Source organism: Halichondria panicea, chromosome 14 (genome assembly GCF_963675165.1).
Source record: "Halichondria panicea chromosome 14, odHalPani1.1, whole genome shotgun sequence".
Lineage (NCBI taxonomy): Eukaryota > Metazoa > Porifera > Demospongiae > Suberitida > Halichondriidae > Halichondria > Halichondria panicea.
In genome coordinates, this window is record NC_087390.1 from 1,122,345 (window position 1) to 1,143,790 (window position 21,446).

At 40.2% G+C, this 21,446-nt stretch overlaps 5 protein-coding genes across 12 annotated transcripts in view; 2 read left to right on the forward strand and 3 right to left on the reverse strand.

Moving 5' to 3' along the window:
• The window catches only part of LOC135347329 (methylmalonyl-CoA mutase, mitochondrial-like), a 53,313-nt gene that overhangs the window by 10,739 nt on the left and 21,128 nt on the right, over positions 1 to 21,446 (forward strand). Inside the window, exons 5-7 of one of the 7 annotated variants that reach the window (XM_064545280.1) lie at positions 10,715 to 10,843; positions 11,874 to 11,957; positions 12,232 to 12,570. In XM_064545280.1, the coding sequence (XP_064401350.1) occupies positions 10,715 to 10,843; positions 11,874 to 11,957; positions 12,232 to 12,294 (276 nt within the window). In that variant the 3' untranslated portion in view covers positions 12,295 to 12,570. The other 6 variants (XM_064545284.1, XM_064545285.1, XR_010398336.1 and 3 more) reach the window with 6 other exon arrangements.
• On the reverse strand, positions 361 to 8,333 carry LOC135347314 (uncharacterized). The gene is made up of 8 exons (XM_064545254.1): positions 7,975 to 8,333; positions 6,487 to 6,684; positions 6,280 to 6,438; positions 5,884 to 6,162; positions 1,789 to 3,807; positions 1,244 to 1,297; positions 849 to 1,124; positions 361 to 660 (listed from the first exon to the last, which is right to left on the reverse strand). Exons 1-8 carry the CDS (start codon positions 8,015 to 8,017, stop codon positions 596 to 598), a joined length of 3,093 nt encoding a protein of 1,030 aa, XP_064401324.1. The 5' UTR covers positions 8,018 to 8,333; the 3' UTR covers positions 361 to 595.
• The window catches only part of LOC135347316 (methylmalonyl-CoA mutase, mitochondrial-like), a 56,528-nt gene continuing 43,429 nt past the window's right edge, over positions 8,348 to 21,446 (forward strand). The window contains exons 1-3 of one of the 2 annotated variants that reach the window (XM_064545263.1): positions 8,348 to 8,501; positions 8,595 to 8,693; positions 9,328 to 9,464. The gene's annotated coding sequence lies outside the window, so the exon portion shown is untranslated. The remainder of the gene's footprint in view (positions 8,502 to 8,594; positions 8,694 to 9,327; positions 9,465 to 21,446) is intronic. The other variant, XM_064545264.1, reaches the window with a different exon arrangement.
• LOC135348108 (SWI/SNF-related matrix-associated actin-dependent regulator of chromatin subfamily A-like protein 1) lies at positions 12,579 to 20,308 on the reverse strand. The gene is made up of 17 exons (XM_064546283.1): positions 20,176 to 20,308; positions 19,502 to 19,897; positions 19,229 to 19,279; positions 18,986 to 19,181; positions 18,644 to 18,794; positions 18,153 to 18,314; positions 17,826 to 17,891; positions 17,401 to 17,544; positions 15,731 to 15,810; positions 15,475 to 15,526; positions 15,333 to 15,419; positions 14,946 to 15,116; positions 14,579 to 14,702; positions 14,338 to 14,396; positions 14,044 to 14,144; positions 13,766 to 13,859; positions 12,579 to 12,883 (listed from the first exon to the last, which is right to left on the reverse strand). The coding sequence occupies exons 1-17, from the start codon at positions 20,306 to 20,308 to the stop codon at positions 12,761 to 12,763; spliced, it is 2,190 nt and encodes a 729-aa protein (XP_064402353.1). The 3' UTR covers positions 12,579 to 12,760.
• LOC135347326 (uncharacterized) lies at positions 15,826 to 17,355 on the reverse strand. Its single transcript, XM_064545277.1, has one exon. It carries the CDS (start codon positions 16,924 to 16,926, stop codon positions 15,955 to 15,957), a length of 972 nt encoding a protein of 323 aa, XP_064401347.1. The 5' UTR covers positions 16,927 to 17,355; the 3' UTR covers positions 15,826 to 15,954.

Sequence of the window (21,446 nt, forward strand, 5' to 3'; positions counted from 1 at the left end):
TCTCGTCCGGGATACTTTATTCTACTCCTAACATGAACATAGTCGATGCACTTTATAGCACTTCTTCTTGCACTTGATGGAATATGTAATTCTCTAATTGTCGTATTGAATTTTAGACCTTTGGTGATCGGAGACCAGTCGGGAATATCCACCATCAGGTGAAGAACACGAAGAGTCTTATTTACTTTCTTACTTACATCTGCACATTCTAGGTTAACAGAGTGTTTAGTACACTGGAGAGGATATTTGCTATATCAGCTAGCAGGGAGAGAGTCTAGTAGCCTCTTTCACTCTTCGAGGAAATGCGGCCTGGGATCGAGGCTAAATACTAGTATAATAAATTCTTATTGCTTCATCTGGTTGGATGGTGGAACGATTATAGGACTTGAGTTTTATAATTCATGAAACGAAGGTAATAATGCAGTAATACAGTGGAACATTCAATATTGGGCCCTCCAAACTATACGTAAAAGTGAAAAATACATTACCTCTCTAAATAGGGCTGTCCATTTATACTTGAAAAATGTACAAAGATATGTTTTTATTCTATCACCATCAACACAAACTAAGCCGATTAAGATTTAAGGTGATTCAATCACTGCATGGTTGGTCCAGAAGACAATTGTTGCCTCTTAGATGGTCCAGGCAAAGTATCGTCATCTGAAAGTAAATATGGTACATGTATTATTGGACGGCAATTGAATGCTATAATTATAGTATCTAGTTTTACGTTCCTGACTATAGACTGTGGTCAATAATCCATTCACATGTCTCTAAGCTGCATGATGTCTACTCATAGAAATGTTTATATAATGTGGTCGAGGTTAGCCTCATAACTATATTCATACCTGTACATGCCTCCTCTATAGCCTTAGCGAGGGCATCTCGTCTAACTGCTGGTGCTCTGAGACTCTGACATATTTTAGAATAGGTGAGATTGGCAGTCTTCAAGCAAACAGTTAGCATTTCACATAGACGGTCCTTGTTCCCGTGATAGTCATCTTTTATATCTTCGAGGGTTCCAGGATGTAATTTCAGAGCAAGTCCCAGTTCCTTCCAGCTTCCAGCAGCTTCGATCAGTTTATCATTAACAGACCCCAAATCATCGAGAGTCAGAATGGAGCCTAAAAAAACATTTTATAGGTACAATGGGATACATGCATGCACATGGTTTAATTATGCAATATATATGAAATAGCTGATAAACAACTTGTATACGCGTATATAGGAGACATCCGCTTACCAAGTGTTCGTCTTCCTGACTCGTCTTCTTTGTACTCTTCCTTTCTCTTAACACCTATGATGGTTGATGATGGTTTGGACTCTTGAAAATATTTGTATGTAAACGTATAGAGTTGAAATGCTAACTATAATTTATATGGCTATAATAGTTAATTATAGCGGGTAATTTTCATTGGTGAAAAATGAACTACCCAATTATTTTGTATTCTAAATATTCGTACAGCTCTTGGGGTAGAATAATTTCGCAGTTTTAATTTTCGTATGATGCTCTTCAATACGAAATGTATATACCATCATACGAAAATAACCCGCTATAATTATATATACGGTATAATATATGGCATGATTTGTACAGCTATATAGACGATACAGAATCCACGTAGTAAGACGCTCCATTCCCTCATGTGCTCCTGACGATATCAAGAGTTTATTAGAAAGAGTACACACATCTATTTAAAACCGTAGTATGGGGGAAATTATGTACAGGATATATATATTTTAGATCCCATTTGAATGTGTTTAACAATATAACGGTAGTATACTAACCTTTTACTATATCTCTTGTTGTGTCGCCATCCTTAAATCTTCCGAACCAAATCAATTGTTTATTTTCTAACTCCCCATCGTATTCATCAGGCTTTTCGAAACAATTCCAGGTATAACAGTCAACATCAATCTCAGCATGATGACTTTTTGTGGCACCATGAATACAAGGACAAAAGAAGCAGACTTCTGGGGCATCAATCGAATAATGAAGGGCTTCTTGAGAAACTCTAATTCCTTCCGAAATGTCTTCTTTGATTTTTGGACAGAGATTTTCACAAATTCTTTTAGGAGCTTTCACATACACTTCTATGTGTACGATTGAATCAACAAGAGTTATAAAGCAATTTCGATATTTAAGCTTGATACAGTTTCTTGCTTGAGGCACTTGTTCTCTCGACTTACTGTACCTTTCCCACCCACACGTTTTCATTAAGAACACCACCAGGCAGCAGAATACCCCAGCTCGAATACAGCCATTGGTGAAGCGAACAAGAAGTGGATCGACCGAGCGCTCATGGTTACAGCAGTTTTTCAATTCAGCTTGTGGTATAGATTTAAGGAGGGCAGGCATAAAGAATTGAGACGTGTTAGCAGATTCGCCTAACAGAGAATTTGTGAGAGGAGTGATCACCAAAAGTTCTTTCATGAGCTCTATCATATCCTTGGGAACAAAGATGCCAACAAGGAAGTGCTTCTTAAAATCTTTAGACTCCAGCATATCAAGTGTTAGGATGCCACCATCTCTGAACAACTTCCACTTAGGATCCATCATATGAGTTGCAGTTGCAAAAGTGACTTTCCCATCTCCTCTCAAAGACATCGCATATCGAACAAGATCATTGATTATCTCTAGGGGTACCTGAGGATCAACAAAGACAACTCCAGGCAGTTTCTGCGGATAGTAATGAGCTATGCAGATTTTGTTGAAATAATCAAGAGCAGAATCTATGTCATCTGTATCTGGCTGTAGTTCTTTAGCCACAGATATACACTCGCTTTTAGTGAGAATATGTCTCCCAACTTTAGTGCAGAACTCCTGCAAGGAGAGCTCCAGAGCAAACCATCGGAGTGGAACTTTATCTTCAAAAAACGGAGACTCTTCTACGGCATTCCGAATAGCATGTGCAATAGTTTGCGTGTCTTCATCTCGAGATATTGCATTCAAAGCAAGTATTTGTTGGGTCATTTGTGTGTTGCTGTATACTCGAAAGCATTCAGGAATCAAGGCACTGAGTTCTTGATTTTTTTCCTCAAGGGTTGCTGACAGAACTGAAGGAGGGTCATCCTTGAATGCGTCTTTGAATGTGCCCACAAAAATACATCGTGGCTTTTTTTCATGTGTGTTCACCGACATTAGAGATTGAACGAGACTTAGAATAGTTTCCCTGTGTGATAAGTGTGAGAGGGAAGGAGTGCCGACTTGTTGTCCTCCTATATAGAACTCATCAGAGGGATAATCGTTAAACTTGTCTGTGAGCTTCATTACGTATACACCAGCTGAAGTTCCTCGTGTGAAAAGAGGTGCAATATCGTGAAACTGTGGTTGGCCTCCACTATCGGTAACACGTATCGTCATGGTACCAAACAATTCTCCGCCACTTTTATGTACGCTTCTTGAATCTGCTATTAAACTTATTTCCTCAAGATCATCAAGTACAGCCTTTACCGCTGCTTGTGAGTGATCATGAATATCTTCAGCAGCGCTTGTGCTACTCTTTTTATGATCATCCTTTAACTTATATTGAGAAATAGCTTCAGAAAGTAAACGCTTCATATCTTGTGGTGTCATTTCGTTCCATTCTTTGCCTTTGCACACAACATGGTGACTTGCTACGGATCGGACCTGGATGGTTCTATCCAAAGGACCTGTGCTATTTCGTTTATCCTTTACTTTGTTCTTCAATACAAGATCTTTAACACTCGTCTTTCCACTACCAGCAGGTCCCATTAGAATAACATTAACAGTTTTCAAAGTGACAAATCCATCCTTCATTGCCTCTTCAAAGTGCTGTTTAAATCCTAAATTGATTTTAGACATTAAATGCGTGACATAAATATACAAATAGGCAATGAAAAAGACAGACTCAATTAATTGCACTTGTCTATAGTTAAGAATGAGTCATCATTATTCTGGATCTTCCATGACATGTATGTAACTATGTGTTTCAGCTTAGTTAAAGTGATAGAATCAGTCTAAACTACATAACCCCAAGGGTGTATAAAATAAGAGAGGGCATGCAACAGTGAAACATTAAATTGGACGGATGAATGTGAATGTGCATTAGGTGCTAGCACTTCATACACATTCACATTCGCCCCCGGTTTGAGTTCTGACTGTTATGTGCTCTCAGCTAGTGCATGTGTACTAAATCAGAGGAGGCTGGACACGCGTCATCCGTAGTCATTAATAATGCATTATAATTCATCAATAATCCCATGAATGCGCTTAAAACCGACACTTTTTGATCTAGCTGAGTCAGCATTTTACCTAACTCTTCTATCTTGCTTGTCCATCTCTCTTGTATTATATCTCCTGTTAGTTTATGAGTCGTAGTAGTTTAAGATTATGATTGCTATACCTGCTACATCAAGACAGGAGTAAAAAAAACAAAGGCAAGTGCAGCAGCAACAACTCAAAGTTTGTGACTCAATCTAAGTTTCTGGCTCATTGCTTCTAGTATGATTATGCTACTCATGCAGTTTCTAGTTTCACTGGGTATTTTAGCATCATGTACTACTAGTAGTATGGAGTGCTAAAATCGCTTGCAGTCTTTTGTCTTAATTAGCTGAATAGCTATATATACTGTTCTCTGCAACTTTTCGTATATCTCTCCATGCAAACACATTTCCTCCGTAAAACATTATGACGCGTGTCCAACCTCCTCTGATACTAAATATTCACTTGTCAGTGGCGGATCCAGACAGGTTCCATGGGTTTCATGGACAAGAACACACTGGAGATCAACTTACTATAGCTAGCAACTCAGCTTGAATGATCGTGATCTGTAGTTAATACTATAGGCTAAATCGTGCAATTGATATGTGGGTAGGGCTCTCTAATTCGCATCCTCATTGCTGACCCTTTTTTTAGTAAAATTACTGTATAGCGCGAAATTTTCGAGGGGGCTTAATTTTTGCGGATTTCGTGGGTTAGCAATCCTACACAGAAATTAAGTCCACGAAAATTATTCATTATTTATATCTGCTATAACGTGCAAATGTTGAAAGGCTTGGCTTCCGGTAAGCAGTCATTCCGCGAACATTGTGCAACGAAATGCTCAGTTTTAGAGGCCAATCCACAAAATATAAGTGCCTCAAAAATTTCGCGCTATATACGGTAACTGTTTTGGAACCTCCCTCTCAACCGTTCCTGGATCCGTCACTGCTTGTGTGCCTTCTCTTCTTTTACAATATATATACGCTCTTGATAACACACATTTAAATGTGTACTTCTTCAGGAATCTGTCTCACATTGCACGCATATATGGTATTAAATTTGAAGGGCAGTTCTTTTAATAGCACTCAATGTTAGCCTCTTATCTGAGATGCGTGCATAAAGCTGTACACCTGTACATTGACTCTATCACCACAAAAAGTACTGATTGGCTAATGTGATTCACTCATGCACTGGCTGGTTCAGGACTCGATGTTGGCCTAGGAAAAGTATCGCCGCCATTTGAAGTAATAGTTAGACACTGTTTTGGAGGGGTCTATATGGGATTTAGAAGCCCAAAGGCACTGATTTAGTAACCCGAGCGTAGCTAAAGTAAAGTGGCTGAGGGCTTCTAAATCACATGGACACAGACAAAACAGTGTCTAACTCATTTAAATACAATTACTTGACAACAGAATACTAAGTATACTAAGTAAGTTGCAGGTATACTAAGTCCCATAGTATATACGTACCTGCTCTGAGGCACTTTTCCCATGTACTTCCCGTGTAGATCTTATCAACTAAACAATATTATCGTATGAAGTACATAATTATAGTACCCATCGATTTAATGATAGTAAACTCATAATTATACCTAAGTATTTATGTTTATCCATAGGAAGCTTAGCATGGTCGTAAGTTAGCCTCATCACTATTCATACCTGTACATGCCTCCTCTATAGCCTTAGCGATGGCATCTCCTCTAACTGTTGGTGATCTGAGACTATGACATATTTCAGAATAAGTGAGAGGAGGGCCAGTCTTCAAGCGAGCAGCTATCATTTCACGTAGACAGGGTTGATTGTCTTGATGTTTATCACTGATATTATGGAGGGTTTCAAAGTCTAATCCCAGGGCAAGTCCCAGGTTGAACCACTTTACAGCGGCTTGTATCAGGTTCTCGTAAACAGATGGCAAATCATTGAGAGTCAGAATAGAGCCTACAAAATTACAAGTGCAATGTGCAATGCTCAACACATGACTTATACATGCTCACTATATGAAATAGTTGACGAGCAACTTGTTATTATACGCATACATAAAGAGACACTGCTTACCAAGCGTTGGTCCAGGGTTTACTTCAACATCTCCTGACTGTAACAGTAAGCGGAATATCAGTAACAGTATACACAGACTGAGAGTGGGGGGAAACATCGGTCGATTAGTGCTCTGAACTCTCACTTGGAACTTGGTCGGCTTTTCTTGAGTATCAAAAACTAGTAAGTAAGATTATTGTGGCAGTAAAATAATACTCATTTGATTACCTGATGTGGTGCAATACTGAGTGTTCCATTGTTTTCGAGGGTTCCATCTCACCAAGCAGGCAGTGATGAGTGAGTAGCAGGTGATAAGCACAGCTGACAGAATGAGAACGGCCAGTGCACTCTCCCTCCATCCCAGCTCACAAGGAAACACTCCGGTCCAACTCAAGTCAACCACAGGGCAAGCAGGACATGGGGGAGCTGTGTAGAGTTACATAAATATATTCATGTGCTGTGACATCATAATTGTGGTTGTGACTCCGTGAATACAAGCAGCCAATCAGAGGAGGTCCGACAGGCGTGGTGCAGCTCAAGTAATTAGCCTCTGATTGCTCTCAGCAAAAACATACGACGTGGGCGGATAATTATTGCTCAATCAGAGGCTAATTGCTTGAGCTGCACCGTGCCTGTCGTACCTCCTCTGGCAGCCAATGCAATGTACTATTAAATGGCTGTTTAAAACTGACCTAATTATTGTGGCCTATGCCCCGTAATGCTCTGTATAATATCAAACGCGAGCGTCCAGAGTTGGGCCATGCCCAACTAGGTATATACCACTAATTAGACTACATTACATCATCTGTAATTGATCTGATTGGCTAAAAACAGTAGATTACATGGAAGCATAATCTACAAGAAGGTACTTATTCTACAGGAAATGGGCGCATATTCTACAGGAAATGGACACATATTCTACAGGAAATGGACGCATATTCTACAGGAAGTGACAAATAATTTGCAGGAAGTTCTCAAAAGTTGAAGTGAAATTTTTAGTGTAAGTGACAAGAAGATGACAAAAACATTATAAAAACACAGAATGCAATAGTTTGTTCAGTCAATATCCATTCTTTCCATGTCCACTGTTGCTTTGTATTGCTTTTTCCAGTTGGGCATGGGCAAGGGGGGCCAGGAAGCATCAAAAACACTTTAGCAGTCGCTTGACACTTTCTATTGAGTTTTTTAAGGTTCCATGCCGGTCCAGTCTGCTCTATACCCCCTCCACTCCACCACAGAGCTTCATTCTTCTTCTTGTAGTGTTGCAGTCAGTTCTAGCATAGTTCTAGGTTCTTTTTACTTGTCTGTTCTTTCCAGTATCTTCAAGAAGCGTTTCACAAGCTTTACTAAGTTTTTTCATTGTTTTGAAGCCGTCTTCTTATCTTTTTCTGTCAACTGGTGTCTCTCACAGCTCTCCAGCTCGTCCAGCTCGCACAAATTCAATTTCTGTTGCTACGCACCAAACCTGGCTTTTTATAACCACGCCTCGCGCATGCGCAATGAAGTCCAAGTTAGATAGACCACACCCACTCGTAGAATATGCGTCTTAGTAACCACCTTGGTTACGGTTAGATTTCCTCGGCTTTGCGCCTCGGGCTAACCGCAACCGCGGAGGTTACATAGACGCATATTCTACTCTTAGGTGTAGTCTATCCTATACGTGTATGATAAGAAATGTTATGCAATTATTGGCGAGTATATGCTTCATTGACTCACAGGAAAAAGTTTGTAAGAAGAGTATGTATCTGATGGTGACCATAATGATGTAGAGTTGGTAGAGGACAGGGGTGATCAACACAGAGGCAAGGCTGGCTCTGAGCTGCCAACTAGGCTTACGGAAAACCAGGGTAACATCATCTTCCAGATCTCCCAGGTAGTCATCGGGTGGTCTGATTTTTGGAGACCATTTTCATTCAAAGGATCTTGCTGTTGATGATCTTAAAATCCACTGCATCTCTTCAGAATATTTTCAGGCTATTTGTAACAGTTTCCAGATGGATCTTGTAAGAGTACAAGCTAGCTTGTAAAGCCTACAAGCCAAATACAAGTAAACACGAGATACTACGAGCCACTCCCCCTTTTCTGAGTAGAAACTTCACCCCACCTCGTCCTCCACCCTCCAGTGAACTCATAGTCTACAACACAACAATCTTTGCAGCTAGCTCTGCTGATCTTAGGAGAGTGTTTGACTGAGCTCTTAAGTTGTTGATCTGAGCAATACTGAGGGGCAGCAAATATCTAAGGTGAGTCAGGTTTGATCAGTTGATCGATTGCCCTAGTGTACACTAAACCATTCTGTTAAGAGTATTCGATATGTATCTGTGTGTGTACTCCAGACTGGTGAGACTGAGGTGTAGAGGAGGGAGACCACTGACGGCCGGGCTGTGTGGTGATCACCATGGCAAACACAGGCTATTGCACACCACCAGAACAAGGTATTAAATTAATTAGTGATATATACCGTATTCACCCGAATTACCAAGACACAAAAAAATAATTACAGCTTACAGTGTCCCTTGGAATAGAGCAAGAAAAATACGTTAAAGTCGAAGTGTCCCTTGTATTAGGGTGTCCCGTAGTAATTAGAATGAATATTTCCCCATTTAAGGTACATATGCGACCTCGATTCCAGGCTGAGGCTAGCTCTGCAGCTAAAATGTCTTTCGTGCAGTTTAGAAGCTGTGTACGCGGGTTCCATGTCTACAAAGATGTGTGGAATCCACAAATAGAAGAACAGCTGTTGATAAAACAGGAAAAAACGCTCTCGCATTGCGCATGTTCTTTTTCGTTCTAATTAGATCTGGACGTCTAAAAATATTTACATTTCCTGTTGTTCCTTAATATAGAGTGAAAAAAATTACGTAAGTCCGAAGTGTCCCTTAGAATAGAGTGTCCCGGTAATTAGGGTGAATACGGTAGAACGAACATAGTTAATACACGTACAGTGACTGATGCATGGCTTTCAGAAAATCATAAAAGTGGATTAACAGTACTAAATTTATGGCTGTTGGTAGATGTTCCTAAATAGAAACTCACCAGTTAGTGCACTGTATCTATCTATACCCCCAGCCTCCGGAGATGACACTGTGGGGGGTGATAAAAGAAACAAGCCGAAGGTTCCACTGGACGAGGAGTGGGCGGCTCTAGCCAGGAAGATGCTCAAGGGGGCTGACCCGGAGGAGAGGCTCACCTGGAGAACCCCCGAGGTGTGTGTGTGGGGAGGGGTCTAGTCTAGTAGTACCATTACCACTTTTAAGCTATACAACAGCTATTCCTAAATCACATGATCTAAATATACCTCCATTATACTTATGAAGGGGTTGTTGTGCACTAGGAAGTGTAGAAATCATCAGTGTCTAACTATTATACAATCCCCAGCACTAACAAGCACTAACTGACACACACACACACACACACACACACACACACACACACACACACACCCACACAGTACGCAGAGTTCAGTACAGTTGAGGAGAGCAACAAGTTCTACAAAGCCAACATAGCGGCCGGTCAACAAGGGTTGAGTGTGGCCTTTGACCTTCCCACTCACAGGGGGTACGATTCTGATAACCCCTCACTGTGGGGGACGTGGGAATGGCAGGGGTCGCTGTGAACTCAGTGGAGGATATGAAGGTACCTAGCCTGTGCGTGCGTGTGTGCGTGTGTGTTTGGAGTACTTATAGTGTTTAATGGGTCTATAATTATATTCTACATTGTATGCTAAACATCGGTTAGCGCTTTAGGAAGAGATTTAGGCATGCAATTATGCCTCAGTTGTGCATGTGCAAGCGAGGTATACGGTAGTGTGTTTGTGTATCTGTGTAGACTGCTTCAGCTGCTCAAGGATCAATGAAGTGCAAGTAGGCTTCTAGTAACGTTTTCTTGGATTGTAATTTGTAGATTTGTAAAATAATGCTTTGTTCTCGAGTTATGCCTAGGTTTGCTTACTTGGAATGCCATTGTTAGCAAAACTGGTCTATCAATCATTTCCTACTTTTTGCACCAATGTAAATTTAATAGCTATATTCTAGTGGCTTCATGTTTGGTGCCTCCCCCGAGGCATCAGCACCCGCGGTGCTTTCATTACCCTGTGCGTACTAGCCATATACATAGTGGCAGCTGAAGAACAAGTGAGGTTTATTATTGACCTAGTACAGACATTTTATCTTATTGCCTCTAGCTGTTTACACTATTCCTAAGATCTTTCACCACAAAAAATGTTCTTGGCAACATTTGCAAAGGGCTTAGATTAGTGTGTAGAAATAGTTCAAGGCAAGTGTGAAGAATCTCTACTTTAGTTTCCGGTTTCTGCCATGCCCAGATACAATCATTACCAGATCGTATTTTTCAACATGCATTAATTTTGTTTGCAACATGCAACATAATATTTTGTGTAGACATAATTATATAATCTCTTCCCTTTCTTTCTAAATACTCTGCCCCGCCCACACAGGGAGTCAAGCTGGAGGAGCTTCAGGGGACTATCCAGAACGATATCTTGAAGGAGTTCATGGTCTGCAACACGTACATCTACCCACCAGAGTTCTCCATGAAGATCATTGGAGATATATTCACGTTACAGGTTAGAATTGGTGTGCATGGGTACTTAGGGGATTATGTGATTTGTTAAGTGATGGGTGGATCCTTGTAAGCAATAGCACCTGTACCTTTAACCAGCGGAGTTCATGAATATTCATGTTCTCCTATGATATCAATAGCCCAACGTTTATATCTAACGTAATAATCATATAGATAAGTATTTCAACAAACTAACCTGTATGTGATCACTCAAAATTAGCTTCAAAACAGGCCCATTTGGGCTATACATAATGTACACCTGGTACCCATGATCTCAAACACACTGCACAATACATGACCACAATGCACCAGGACTTTCCCAAATTCAATTAGCTTATCAACACTGTTCACACAGGACTTATACAGATTCCCAAATTCAATTAGCTTATCAACACTGTTCACACAGGGCTTATACAGTTTCCCAAATTCAATTAGCTTATCAAACACTGGTCACACAGGGCTTATACAGATTCCCAAATTCATCAAACCATAGATTGCAAAGGAAAGGGGATTGGAAACCACCTGGGCCTCCCTGTGTAACGGTTGAAACACTCCGCGTTATGATGTAGCGATCACAAATATTTTTAGTAGGTTGACCGTTCTATTTAGCCCACTAGCCATCACTCAGGGGCTGGGAGGTACTCTAGAGAAGTATAAGGTTTACATCAATGACTAGCTCACTTTTTTAACTAAGACTACTAATTCTATGTTCACCTTTGTTCAATAATTCATACTTTTGTACAGTGTAATTATTATATAATTATTATGTGAACACATCGAATAAAAATGGAAGCTTTAATATAACTTGCGAAAATTGTTTTGAAATGATGTATTAACCTTCATTTGTGTATGTAGGTCAGTGGATTTTAGTGCTATTCAATTTTCAATCAAATGATAGGCAATTTGGGCTTGTTTCAATAAGAATCATGGAATGAATGTTTAATTTCTGCGTATATAGATGTTTGAAGACAGTGCATGTGTGTGAATTTTATACATGATAGAGCATTACAACTTTGCCCCCCCCCCCTTTCCAGATAGGTGATCCTTGGGGAGGGTCTTATCTGATGGAGGGCCTCACTGATCAGGTGTACGAGTCAGCACTCAACATCATCAATGAGGTACAAGGGACACCTTGCAGTTGTATTTCTCTAATGTATAGTGCTTACTCAAGTTTAACCATTGAATTCCAACCCTATTATATATATGAATTGTACACTGCAACAGTTTTGTTCAGCCTCTGACTCTGATTGTATGTACAACTGTATGTAACTTATGTCACGTCAGGAGTGCATGGTCACGTGTATAGTAAAATTAGGTTTTATAATTAGCTATAACAACTTAATTGCTCTTGAATAACGATTATACGTAATATGTGTGTGTTTGTGTGTGTAGGTTGCTGAGATTGCAAAGCTGATGACAGCGTATATTCGTCTGGTGGTGGTCAGAATGAAGTGATAATCCAATTCAACAGAACATTTTTATGCTGATCATAAAGTTCCCCAAAACATGAGCTAGACTGTCAGTCTGCTTGGATTCATCCTGTACTGCCTCCTGGCTCGCTGGTACAAGACGAGAGTTAGAGACGAGGACTACAATGCACACAGAGTGGTGGAGGAGGTTTATGATCGATATCTAGCTTCACTAGGCAGACTATTGTATGGTGAATTGTAATTTACTTTAATGCTTAATTATAATTATAGTCATCATCTCACATGCTGTTGTTTGCAAGCACATTCATATTCAGTTATAACCAATAATGAATGATTCCATAAGAACTTTTCGATATAAAAGCAATGCCAAAAATCATTGAACTTTGAAACTTCGACTACAGAAATTGAGCGATATTAATAAAAGAATTCCAGTGAAGCACTAATAAATAAAGTAGTGATTAAATGAGTGACTGTGGTATGGTACTATAACGTTATGACACACTAGTACCTGGTGTGTCTAGTTCCAATGTATCGTCAAAGTTTGATAGCTGGTCCATTTCAGACTTTGATACCAAATCTCCAAAACAGTCCATCAGAGTCTTTTGTGTTGCATCCTACAGAGAAGTGAACATGCACGAGGATGATACATTTAACACAGTTGTATGTTAAGCTGATTAAATGAAAGCACCGCGGGTGCTGATGCCTCGGTGGAGGTGCCAAAGCTACATAACATAATTAAAGCTACTAAGCTACACACATTGATTATAATTATCATGATTAATTTTACTGCATGCATCCAGGGAAACTCAAGGAGTGGGTAATGATAGACGATGATTGTTGTTAAAAACGATCGATGCCAAAAGTTCAAGCCTTAAAATTAATGGCTGCAAGTCAACAGAGCCTTGCAGCTCTCTTCTCACTCTTGCAGCTACCAATAGCGTGCAGAACTAACTACTAAGTAGAGTAGCAACATTCGGTAAACAAGTTTGGCTACGTGCATGCTCTTCTGAAAAGGCTGCAATGGCATTCCAAGTAGGCATAACTCGAGACAAAGCATTATTTTGCAAATCCACGAATTAAAATCTAATTAAACATGACTAGAAGCCTATAGAAACTCTTACTTGCACTTGATTCATCCTTGATCAGCTGTAGCAGTCTGCACAGACACACACACAAACACACTACCGTATACCTCGCTTGCGCATGCACACCGAGGCATAACTATGGCTTGCACAAATGCACAGTAGAATATAATAATTAAGCAACTGAATTGCTTGGGGAAATGGTCTCTGTGTGTATACATTCGTAGTAGATTTGAAGCATCACAGATCTTGAATTATCAGACCTAAACACTTTATTCGTACTTTATAAGCTCTCTACTGTTAATATTATTTGAACAGTCACACATGGAATAGCCACATAAGATAAGCCACATAAGATAAGCCATACAGTAGTTTCAGTAAGGGACCTATAATTATAGTGAAGTCTTTGCTGACCTTGGCTGTGAGTACTGCGCTCTCTGCACTGGAGAAGTCATCTTTAGCCAGACCAGCTTGACTCAACACTGACAGTTTGTTCTGAATCAAGGGCCTGCATGTGTGAAGTGATGACATTGTGTTTAATGAATGGCTTGGTTCAAAACTAGATCTACATGTAATTAAATGCCACAACAAAATTACTTTCACATTACATAGTTACACTTACAGCATAAGACACTTATACATGTACTGTACATACGTTCTAATAAAACATTCAAGCACAACCTAGCTCTTACCATATAAAGTCATCCACTGTGTCCTTCGCAATGAGGTAATGGACATTGACTGACGACTTTTGGCCTATTCTGTACGCCCTGTCCTCAGCCTGTACCAGTATCTATATACAGAGACCAAACCCATAATAACTATGACAAAGCAGAACCGCTGATAAAAAGGGGACCCTCTACGAGATACTGTATCAATATAACCTATGTAAGCATTGCAAAAAGGAAAACTTCTCAACAATGTATTTTCCCCGAAGTGTTCTAAGTACATCAAGCCTTCAAGAGTGTGTGCATGACTATACTTACTCCTGGGTTCCAGAACAACTCAGCAAAGATAACAGTGGAGGCAGCAGTGAGGGTGAGTCCTGACCGTGAGGAGAGACAGTCAATTGTTAGAATACTTATACAATCCACTCGAGTTATTCAATTTCAAACATTTTATGATTTTCAGAAGGCTTTTTAGATGGTATGCTCAATTCTCACATTTGGGCACATTTGGAACGGACCATAATTTTCTTCATGGGCTATGGGGTCTATATAATAATACCTGCATTAGCCGTGGTGATGGAGAGTACAGCCACTTGACACTGCTCGCTGTGCTGGAACTGATCACACAGGGCCTGTCTCATATCAGCTGGGGTCTTGCCGTCGATACGAATGTAGGTGATGGCCTGTGTATGGGTGAAGTGGGTGGGTTGTGTGAGGGGGGTGGGTGGAGGATCAGCAATTGATAGCGATCAACCATTAGTGTGTGTGTGTGTGTGTGTTAGTGTCTACATAAGTACGTAATGCTCCTAGAAGATATAAATAGCTAGAGTAATAAGTTTTAGTTTGGATATAATTATAGTACGCAGGATGAAATGCTGAGTCAGCAACTCTTTCTCACAGGTGCCTGTACACACACTAATCCCAACCTTCTTGTCCAAAGCCTCACAGAGACCATTCAGTACAGACACGTGATGGCCGAACACGATGATCTTCCTACCACCCTCCAACATGTCCAGGATATAGTCCTTCACTGCCGGCAGCTTCATCTTGCCTGTCACATCAAACAGAGGGAGGAGGGCGGTCCGTCGCTCAAGCTTCTGTGGGTAATGGTGGGTGGGTGGATAAGTACACAACAGCAGGTCTGATGAACTTAAGTTCCTATAGACAACTTGGACACCATACAATAACATTGATTGTAACACATACATGTAGCAAAACGCTAAAAAAAAAAAGCAAATTTGGTAAGCTAATCTGTTTAGAAACACTGTTTTTAGAGCCTCATAGCATACACTATATGAAGTGTATGAACTTACTTTGAGTTTGCCAGCATCGTTGAGTTGTCTTTTATAGTCTTTCCATTCTTTGCTGCCTCCCTTTGGTAACGAGAGATCCAACAACACCTGTCATATGAATCAATTGTCAATCTAATGGTTTCAATTAACCGTGACTAGTTACCATCTTCCTTGTTTTAGAAGGAAGTTGATCGAGAACTTCGGACTTCATCCTCCTAAATAGAAATCATACAGTTAGTTAATATACGTTACAAATTAATAACACTACAGTGTGCACAACACTATAGACAGCATCACATGATGCATATATTATAGTAGGATGATGCTATTATTGTGTAGCTACGTATGTACATGCTTTGATTAACACGGAAGTACGATGTTCTTGCACACCCAGTGACATCACATGATCCCATAGATACCTGATCATGATGGAGTCTTCTAGGTAGAGCTGCAGTTCTGACATGTTGGAAGCACCACTGAAGTCCCATCCAAACTGATTCTAATGCATAATTAATTATGGGATGGTATAATAATTTCAATGGTGTTACAGTACTCTGACAGACAAAAACAACAGGAAGAAAATATTATCAGTATTTACGTCAAACAACAGCAGTACACACACACACTGAAAACTAACAAGTTTCTAGAGTTCAATATCAAAATGATCCTTCATAAACGTCGAGACTGCATCACATAAAGAGTGTGTTAAGCTCCACAAAAAGTACATCAAATTTTTACACTGTTCGAAATAAAGATACGGATCGTCCGGATGGCTTGTTACACATCTGTATAAATATTCTAGATAATCTCCCGGGACTTCTCCTAGCAATTTTTGGAAGTGTACTTTTTGCGGATCTTGAAATAGTTTGCAATCGATGCTTGAAAAGTAGTTGAGGCTTTTCTTAGTTACAACACAGTGTATTCCATGATAGAGATGTAAGATAGTTGATAGACCATCAACTGAGGAGAGAACGAGATCAGTCACTTGATATTCTTTATGACAATACGATGCTTTGATTGGAATCACAGCACTAGAAAGGCTGAGTGTAGTACCAGTAGATTCAAAGATTTCCTTGAATGTCTCATCGATGCCATTGGCTCCATCGAACACGGGGACAACCTCATCACATTTGGCCAATAGATACTGCTTGTAGCTATCGAAACTGTCCCTCCAAAGCTCTGGGTGAGGTAGGAGGTACGAGCTCATTTCAAAGGCTGCCTTTTTATCATCTTTGGAGGAGTGGTGTAGTAGAGAGTGTGCCACAACTTCTTGAAGATGGGGAGTTAGTTTGTTAGTTTCTTTGGATGTTGATGAAGCCAGAAGCTCTTTAAACACAATTTCTACGGTTTCTTTCAGTAGATCTTTGATGAATATTTCCAACATTTCCATCAACTGATTAAAGTGAGGCCAAAGAATTTTTGAAAATACGTCTCTAGAAAATGTCTTCCGTCTTTCATTAAATAAGAGGACAATCTTTTTTTTAGAAGCATCAAATTCATTGACAAAATTCACTAGACAAGTGAATTTATTTGAAGCTTCTTTTGTTGCCATAATTATTACAACTATATAATTATACAGAAGGCCTCGTCTTGAAAATAAAATGTGCAACTGCATGCATGGTGTACTTTCTTATATACTGACCTAAAACACAGCAATGTAGTTAGTCAGCTTACTTAGCCAGCTAAGCAAGTGCAAATAAATTCACAGTTTACACGAAACTAATTATGGTATTGCACAAGCTTCATGCAACTAGTCTATCAATATTCATGTAAACAGTCGTGCATTCCAAGAATAGAAACATGACTGAGATTCCAACAAAATAACATAGTATATCATGACACCGAGTGTTGTAGCGTGCTGCCTGTACACAATTTTCATGTTATATCACAATGACCCCGTACCAGAGGCTACGCGACCGTGTGATAAGAAAAAGTGAAACGCAGAAGGGCTGTATGTGGCTTCTATTACACGCTTATCGCTATAAAACAAGGCAATGAAAACACCAAACATAATGTCAGCCATAATTAGCCCTAGTTGCAGATTCTTCAATAATGGAGGTCACGATGGTTTTCATTACTCTTGATTCACCTTGACTCCATTGCAGTACCTCAGTCCGAACTGGGTGTGGGACACTAGTCTGAAGTTCTTGTCCACTGCAGTTATCTGTGTGTACAGCTCGATGGGTCGGGATAGGGCAGGTGTCCCTGACAACAGGACAGCCCTCCGAGCACTCTGGGGGGGGGGGCGGCGGGTGAACATACTGGTGTATAGTAACTAGGTATGTGTATGTATGTACAGCGTTTGTGTATGCATGCAATGCACTGTGTTTTCACAGAATGCCTTAAAAAATATGACTGGATGCTGTTTCAGAGAAAGCTGGCAATTAATATTCAATAGAGCTAATGAATTTACTTTGAGCCATCAAATCTACGTACTTGGAATCCTTTCAAGTAATCATAGCTTCTGGGCAACCCAGCATAACTACCAGACACTATACACTGTCTACTGTGTACCTTGATGACTGGAATGGCTGCTTTGGAGCGAGCAGTGCGATAGTTCTTGAGAAAGTGAGACTCATCCTACACAACAAAACACATCATGATTATACCAACTCCTCATTGTAGGACATTTACAAGTCAGAATTAAGCGATTCAATCTCCATTTTAGTTTGTAGAAGTGACTTTGATAAAAGTAGTTGCATATCATGGACCATTAAAAGTGGTCACTCAAACTCGAGTGGGTTAGTAATCTATCCCCCTCAGGTATTTAGCGATTAATTATAGCTGAATATGCATCATTGGCTGTTATGTAACATACAGTAACACAGGTGCACTAGATACCGCAATGATGGCTGAGAATCTGTGCTCCGTGATGTCCTTGCTCATCCTGACCAGCAAGTCATAGCTAATGATATTCACGAGGCAGAACGAGCCACACCCCTTTGTCGTTAGGATGACATTAATATCAGCGACCACCAGTGAAGGAATCCATCGTTTGAATGCCTGCACAGGGGGTGGGCATAATATGAACTGTATGCTTACGCTATACGTATATACACATCATACGAATGGTCAGTGAAACATCAGCACCACAACTCACTTAAAAAATTCATTTCCACATAAAGAGCAGAACACAGACTAGCGCTATTTCAACAACCCTCTATCTAAGCTCCTTTGGCCTTGAAATTAATAGTATTCGAGTCTCACTGACATACATGCAGCTACTTTAGCTATATACTAACTCACACAATTCTACTACATGTATAATTATCTGAAATAATTGCTTAGTAGATAATAGTTTACGCTCAACAGAGATAGCCTCGCCCACTCACCTCAGCCCAGGTGAGTCTCACTGACGAGGGGCACACTACGAGGAGGGGCCAATCAGAGCGGTAGTAGGACATGACGGCTATGGCCTGAAGTGTCTTGCCTAGTCCCATATCATCAGCTATCAACACTCGGCCATCACGCTTGATCGAGTATCTGTGGGGGGGGGGGTTAGAAGTACATTTGCATTAGTTGGGATAATTGTAGAAAGAATCTATCAAGGAAATGAATGGGTGTATATAAAACTGTGTGTGTTTTGTGAGTATAACAAGTTCCTGATGACCTACAAGCTATGGCTGCCGCTCTAAAAGACAAAGTACAGTGTCAGTATCAAGACAATAACTTACTCCACTCCTTCTTTTTGGAACTCCATCAGAGTGGTGCTCAACTTTGTCTCGATCCTGCTCCAGTCAATGACACTGGGATGGGACTTGGACTGTATGGAATGGTACTGTGCCTGTAGCTGTGATAGGAACAGGTTTATGACTGGTCTGGGTATGAGGTCCAACTCCACATGCTTGCAGCTGCTCTGGATAGCTTTAACTGCAGAGGGGAGGGGCTGTTACAGTGACATGGAATCAACAACATACCCAGTGAATTGTAGTCTTCTATTCCAAAGCTCCATAAGGACATTTTGGTATCTATAGAAAAATTTTTGAAATGAATGATATGAATGGCGTGGTCTGGGAGTGCTTCTGGTAAGCAGTCAATCCATGATTTTTATTCAACAAAATACTTTTAGAGGTCATTCCATAATGCTTTGAAAATTTCACGTTTAAGGTAGAGAGGAGGATGAGGTAATTATATACCGGTATGTTTATACATAATTATGTTTACAATATTAGTCTAAAACATAATCTTACTGTAAGCTCTTGTAGGCATCTTCTTGAATATCTCAATGAGGTCATGATCGTACTGCACTTTGACCTCCAGCCTTGTCTTGGACACCATACAAACCCGTGCCTTCTTCTTGTCTCTCAGCTGGGTACACTTCACAGGGGGAGGGTGGTCAGGCGGTAGTGATGGTGATGGCTTGCGGCTCATCGCTGCTGCCACTTTAATGGAAGCATCCGGTACTGAGGTGACGAGATGAGGTGCATTCAGAGGTGGCTTAGAGTAGAACGAAGGAATTCTCGAATTTACTGGAACTGCTTTATTAGGTGCCGATTTCGGAGGAGAGTTATATGGGACAATGTAGACAAATGAGAAGTGGATGGTTTGGAATAAAATGGTGGTTGTTGGAGACCAGTTTGAGATGTCTTTGATGATGGGAGTTCATTGTGTAATGTTCCTGTTCTTGGTAATGATAGTGTCTTTGTGCTGCTGGAGCTTCCTTGGTGTGATATTAGAGGATTAGAGGATTTTGATTCTTGTACTTGATTTCCTGCACTGGAACTTGAGCTAGATTCAGCAGAATTAGGGTGAGATCTAACGTTGTCATAGGAACTCGAACTAGGAAATGTAGACGCCATCTTTGCCGTAGTAGCTGCAGACGTAATGTAAGTGTGTCTCTTTGCAAGAGGAGGTCCATGCACACCAGTGTGGGGTGGAGCCACTCTCCGCTTGGCTGTTAGTTTGGCTTGAGCTCTTCTTCTGTTTGCCTCCATTCTCTGCAGCTGCTCAGTAGACATTCCTCCACTGCCACTAGCTGATGGTCTACCAGGATGCATGGTAGTCTCTTTAGTGTGAATAACTGGCTCTTAGTCTAGGAACATGTAAATCTCTAATTGTTGTATATATTGAGTTTTAGACCCTCGATAATTAGAGACCAATCGGGAATATCCACCATGGTGGAGAACTAGCTGGGCGGAGCCCGGCACCCGTTCCCAACGTACTATAGTAAACATCACTTCTAGACTATTCTAGATGTGTTGCAGTAGATCATGTGTTTTGTTAGTAGAACATTCTAGAAACAGGTGTTTAGTATTTAAGTGTTGAGTTTTGTATTAATTTTGTTGAGTGCCATGAATTGACTGTGAAAACTGAATCAATGTTATCTCTAAATCCCTGATCCCTCGAGCTCACACCACGCACAGGGGGTACGATTCTGATAACCCCCTCGCCGTTAGGGACATCCAGCTCCAATGACCAATCTCAATGAAAAGTAGCTGCTCCTGTTTGGAGCATTTTCTCTATATAATTATGGATTGCAGAGAGTAACTCTAGAGATTGTAAGATGGAGAATTGATACTTCTTTTTATTGTTGATATTCTCTGTAAACTTTACTACAATATTAATTCTGGTAAAATTCAACAACAATATTATTCTGACATGAGATCTAGATATTATGGATTAGAGTTTAATTAATAGAGTCTAATGTATATATTCACGTAGTAGGGAGCCCCATATTACGATTAACTGATCAATAAATTATTGGACTAGCCAATGGCTACACTACACTGATAGCAGGTAGATCACATGTCGCCCAGGGCACGGTATTATATATACAATATTCATTCATGCTCTTTAGGAAATCTATATTCGTGACCAATTTCTTTTGTCGATAAACGTTTACCTTAAGGTGGCATATTTTCTGCTATTTCTGCGAATGAGAGTAAAATCGCAAAAATTGATACTAGCAAATAATTGGCTGCCCTCTTGTTCAGATCGACATTTCGCAAAAAATTATACCAGCAAAATGCACAAAACTGTAAAAACGCAAACAAATCTACCTGTGAAAATAATTTATGTCACCTTAAGGTATTTATATACATCCGCACATTCTAAGTGTTTAGTGTACTGGAGAGGATATTTGTCATCAGCATGCAGGGAGGGATCTTGTATCGTAAATACACTGATAGCAGGTAG

Bases quoted from the DNA above. Each gene is read 5' to 3' on its own strand.
- LOC135347314 (XM_064545254.1), bottom strand. From the start codon at position 8,017: ATGGTCACCATCAGATACATACTCTTCTTACAAACTTTTTCCT. The intron at 6,439-6,486 runs GTAATCAAATGA...CTTACTTACTAG, and splicing joins TCAGTATTGCACCACATCAG to TTTTTGATACTCAAGAAAAG. The intron at 661-848 runs GTATGAATATAG...ATTTACTTTCAG, and splicing joins TATAGAGGAGGCATGTACAG to ATGACGATACTTTGCCTGGA.
- LOC135347326 (XM_064545277.1), bottom strand. From the start codon at position 16,926: ATGCAGTTGCACATTTTATTTTCAAGACGAGGCCTTCTGTATAATTAT.
- LOC135348108 (XM_064546283.1), bottom strand. From the start codon at position 20,308: ATGCATCCTGGTAGACCATCAGCTAGTGGCAGTGGAGGAATGTCTACT. The intron at 18,315-18,643 runs GTGAGTGGGCGA...CCCCCTGTGCAG, and splicing joins TGAGACTCACCTGGGCTGAG to GCATTCAAACGATGGATTCC. The intron at 15,420-15,474 runs GTAACTAGTCAC...TTCATATGACAG, and splicing joins CTTCTAAAACAAGGAAGATG to GTGTTGTTGGATCTCTCGTT.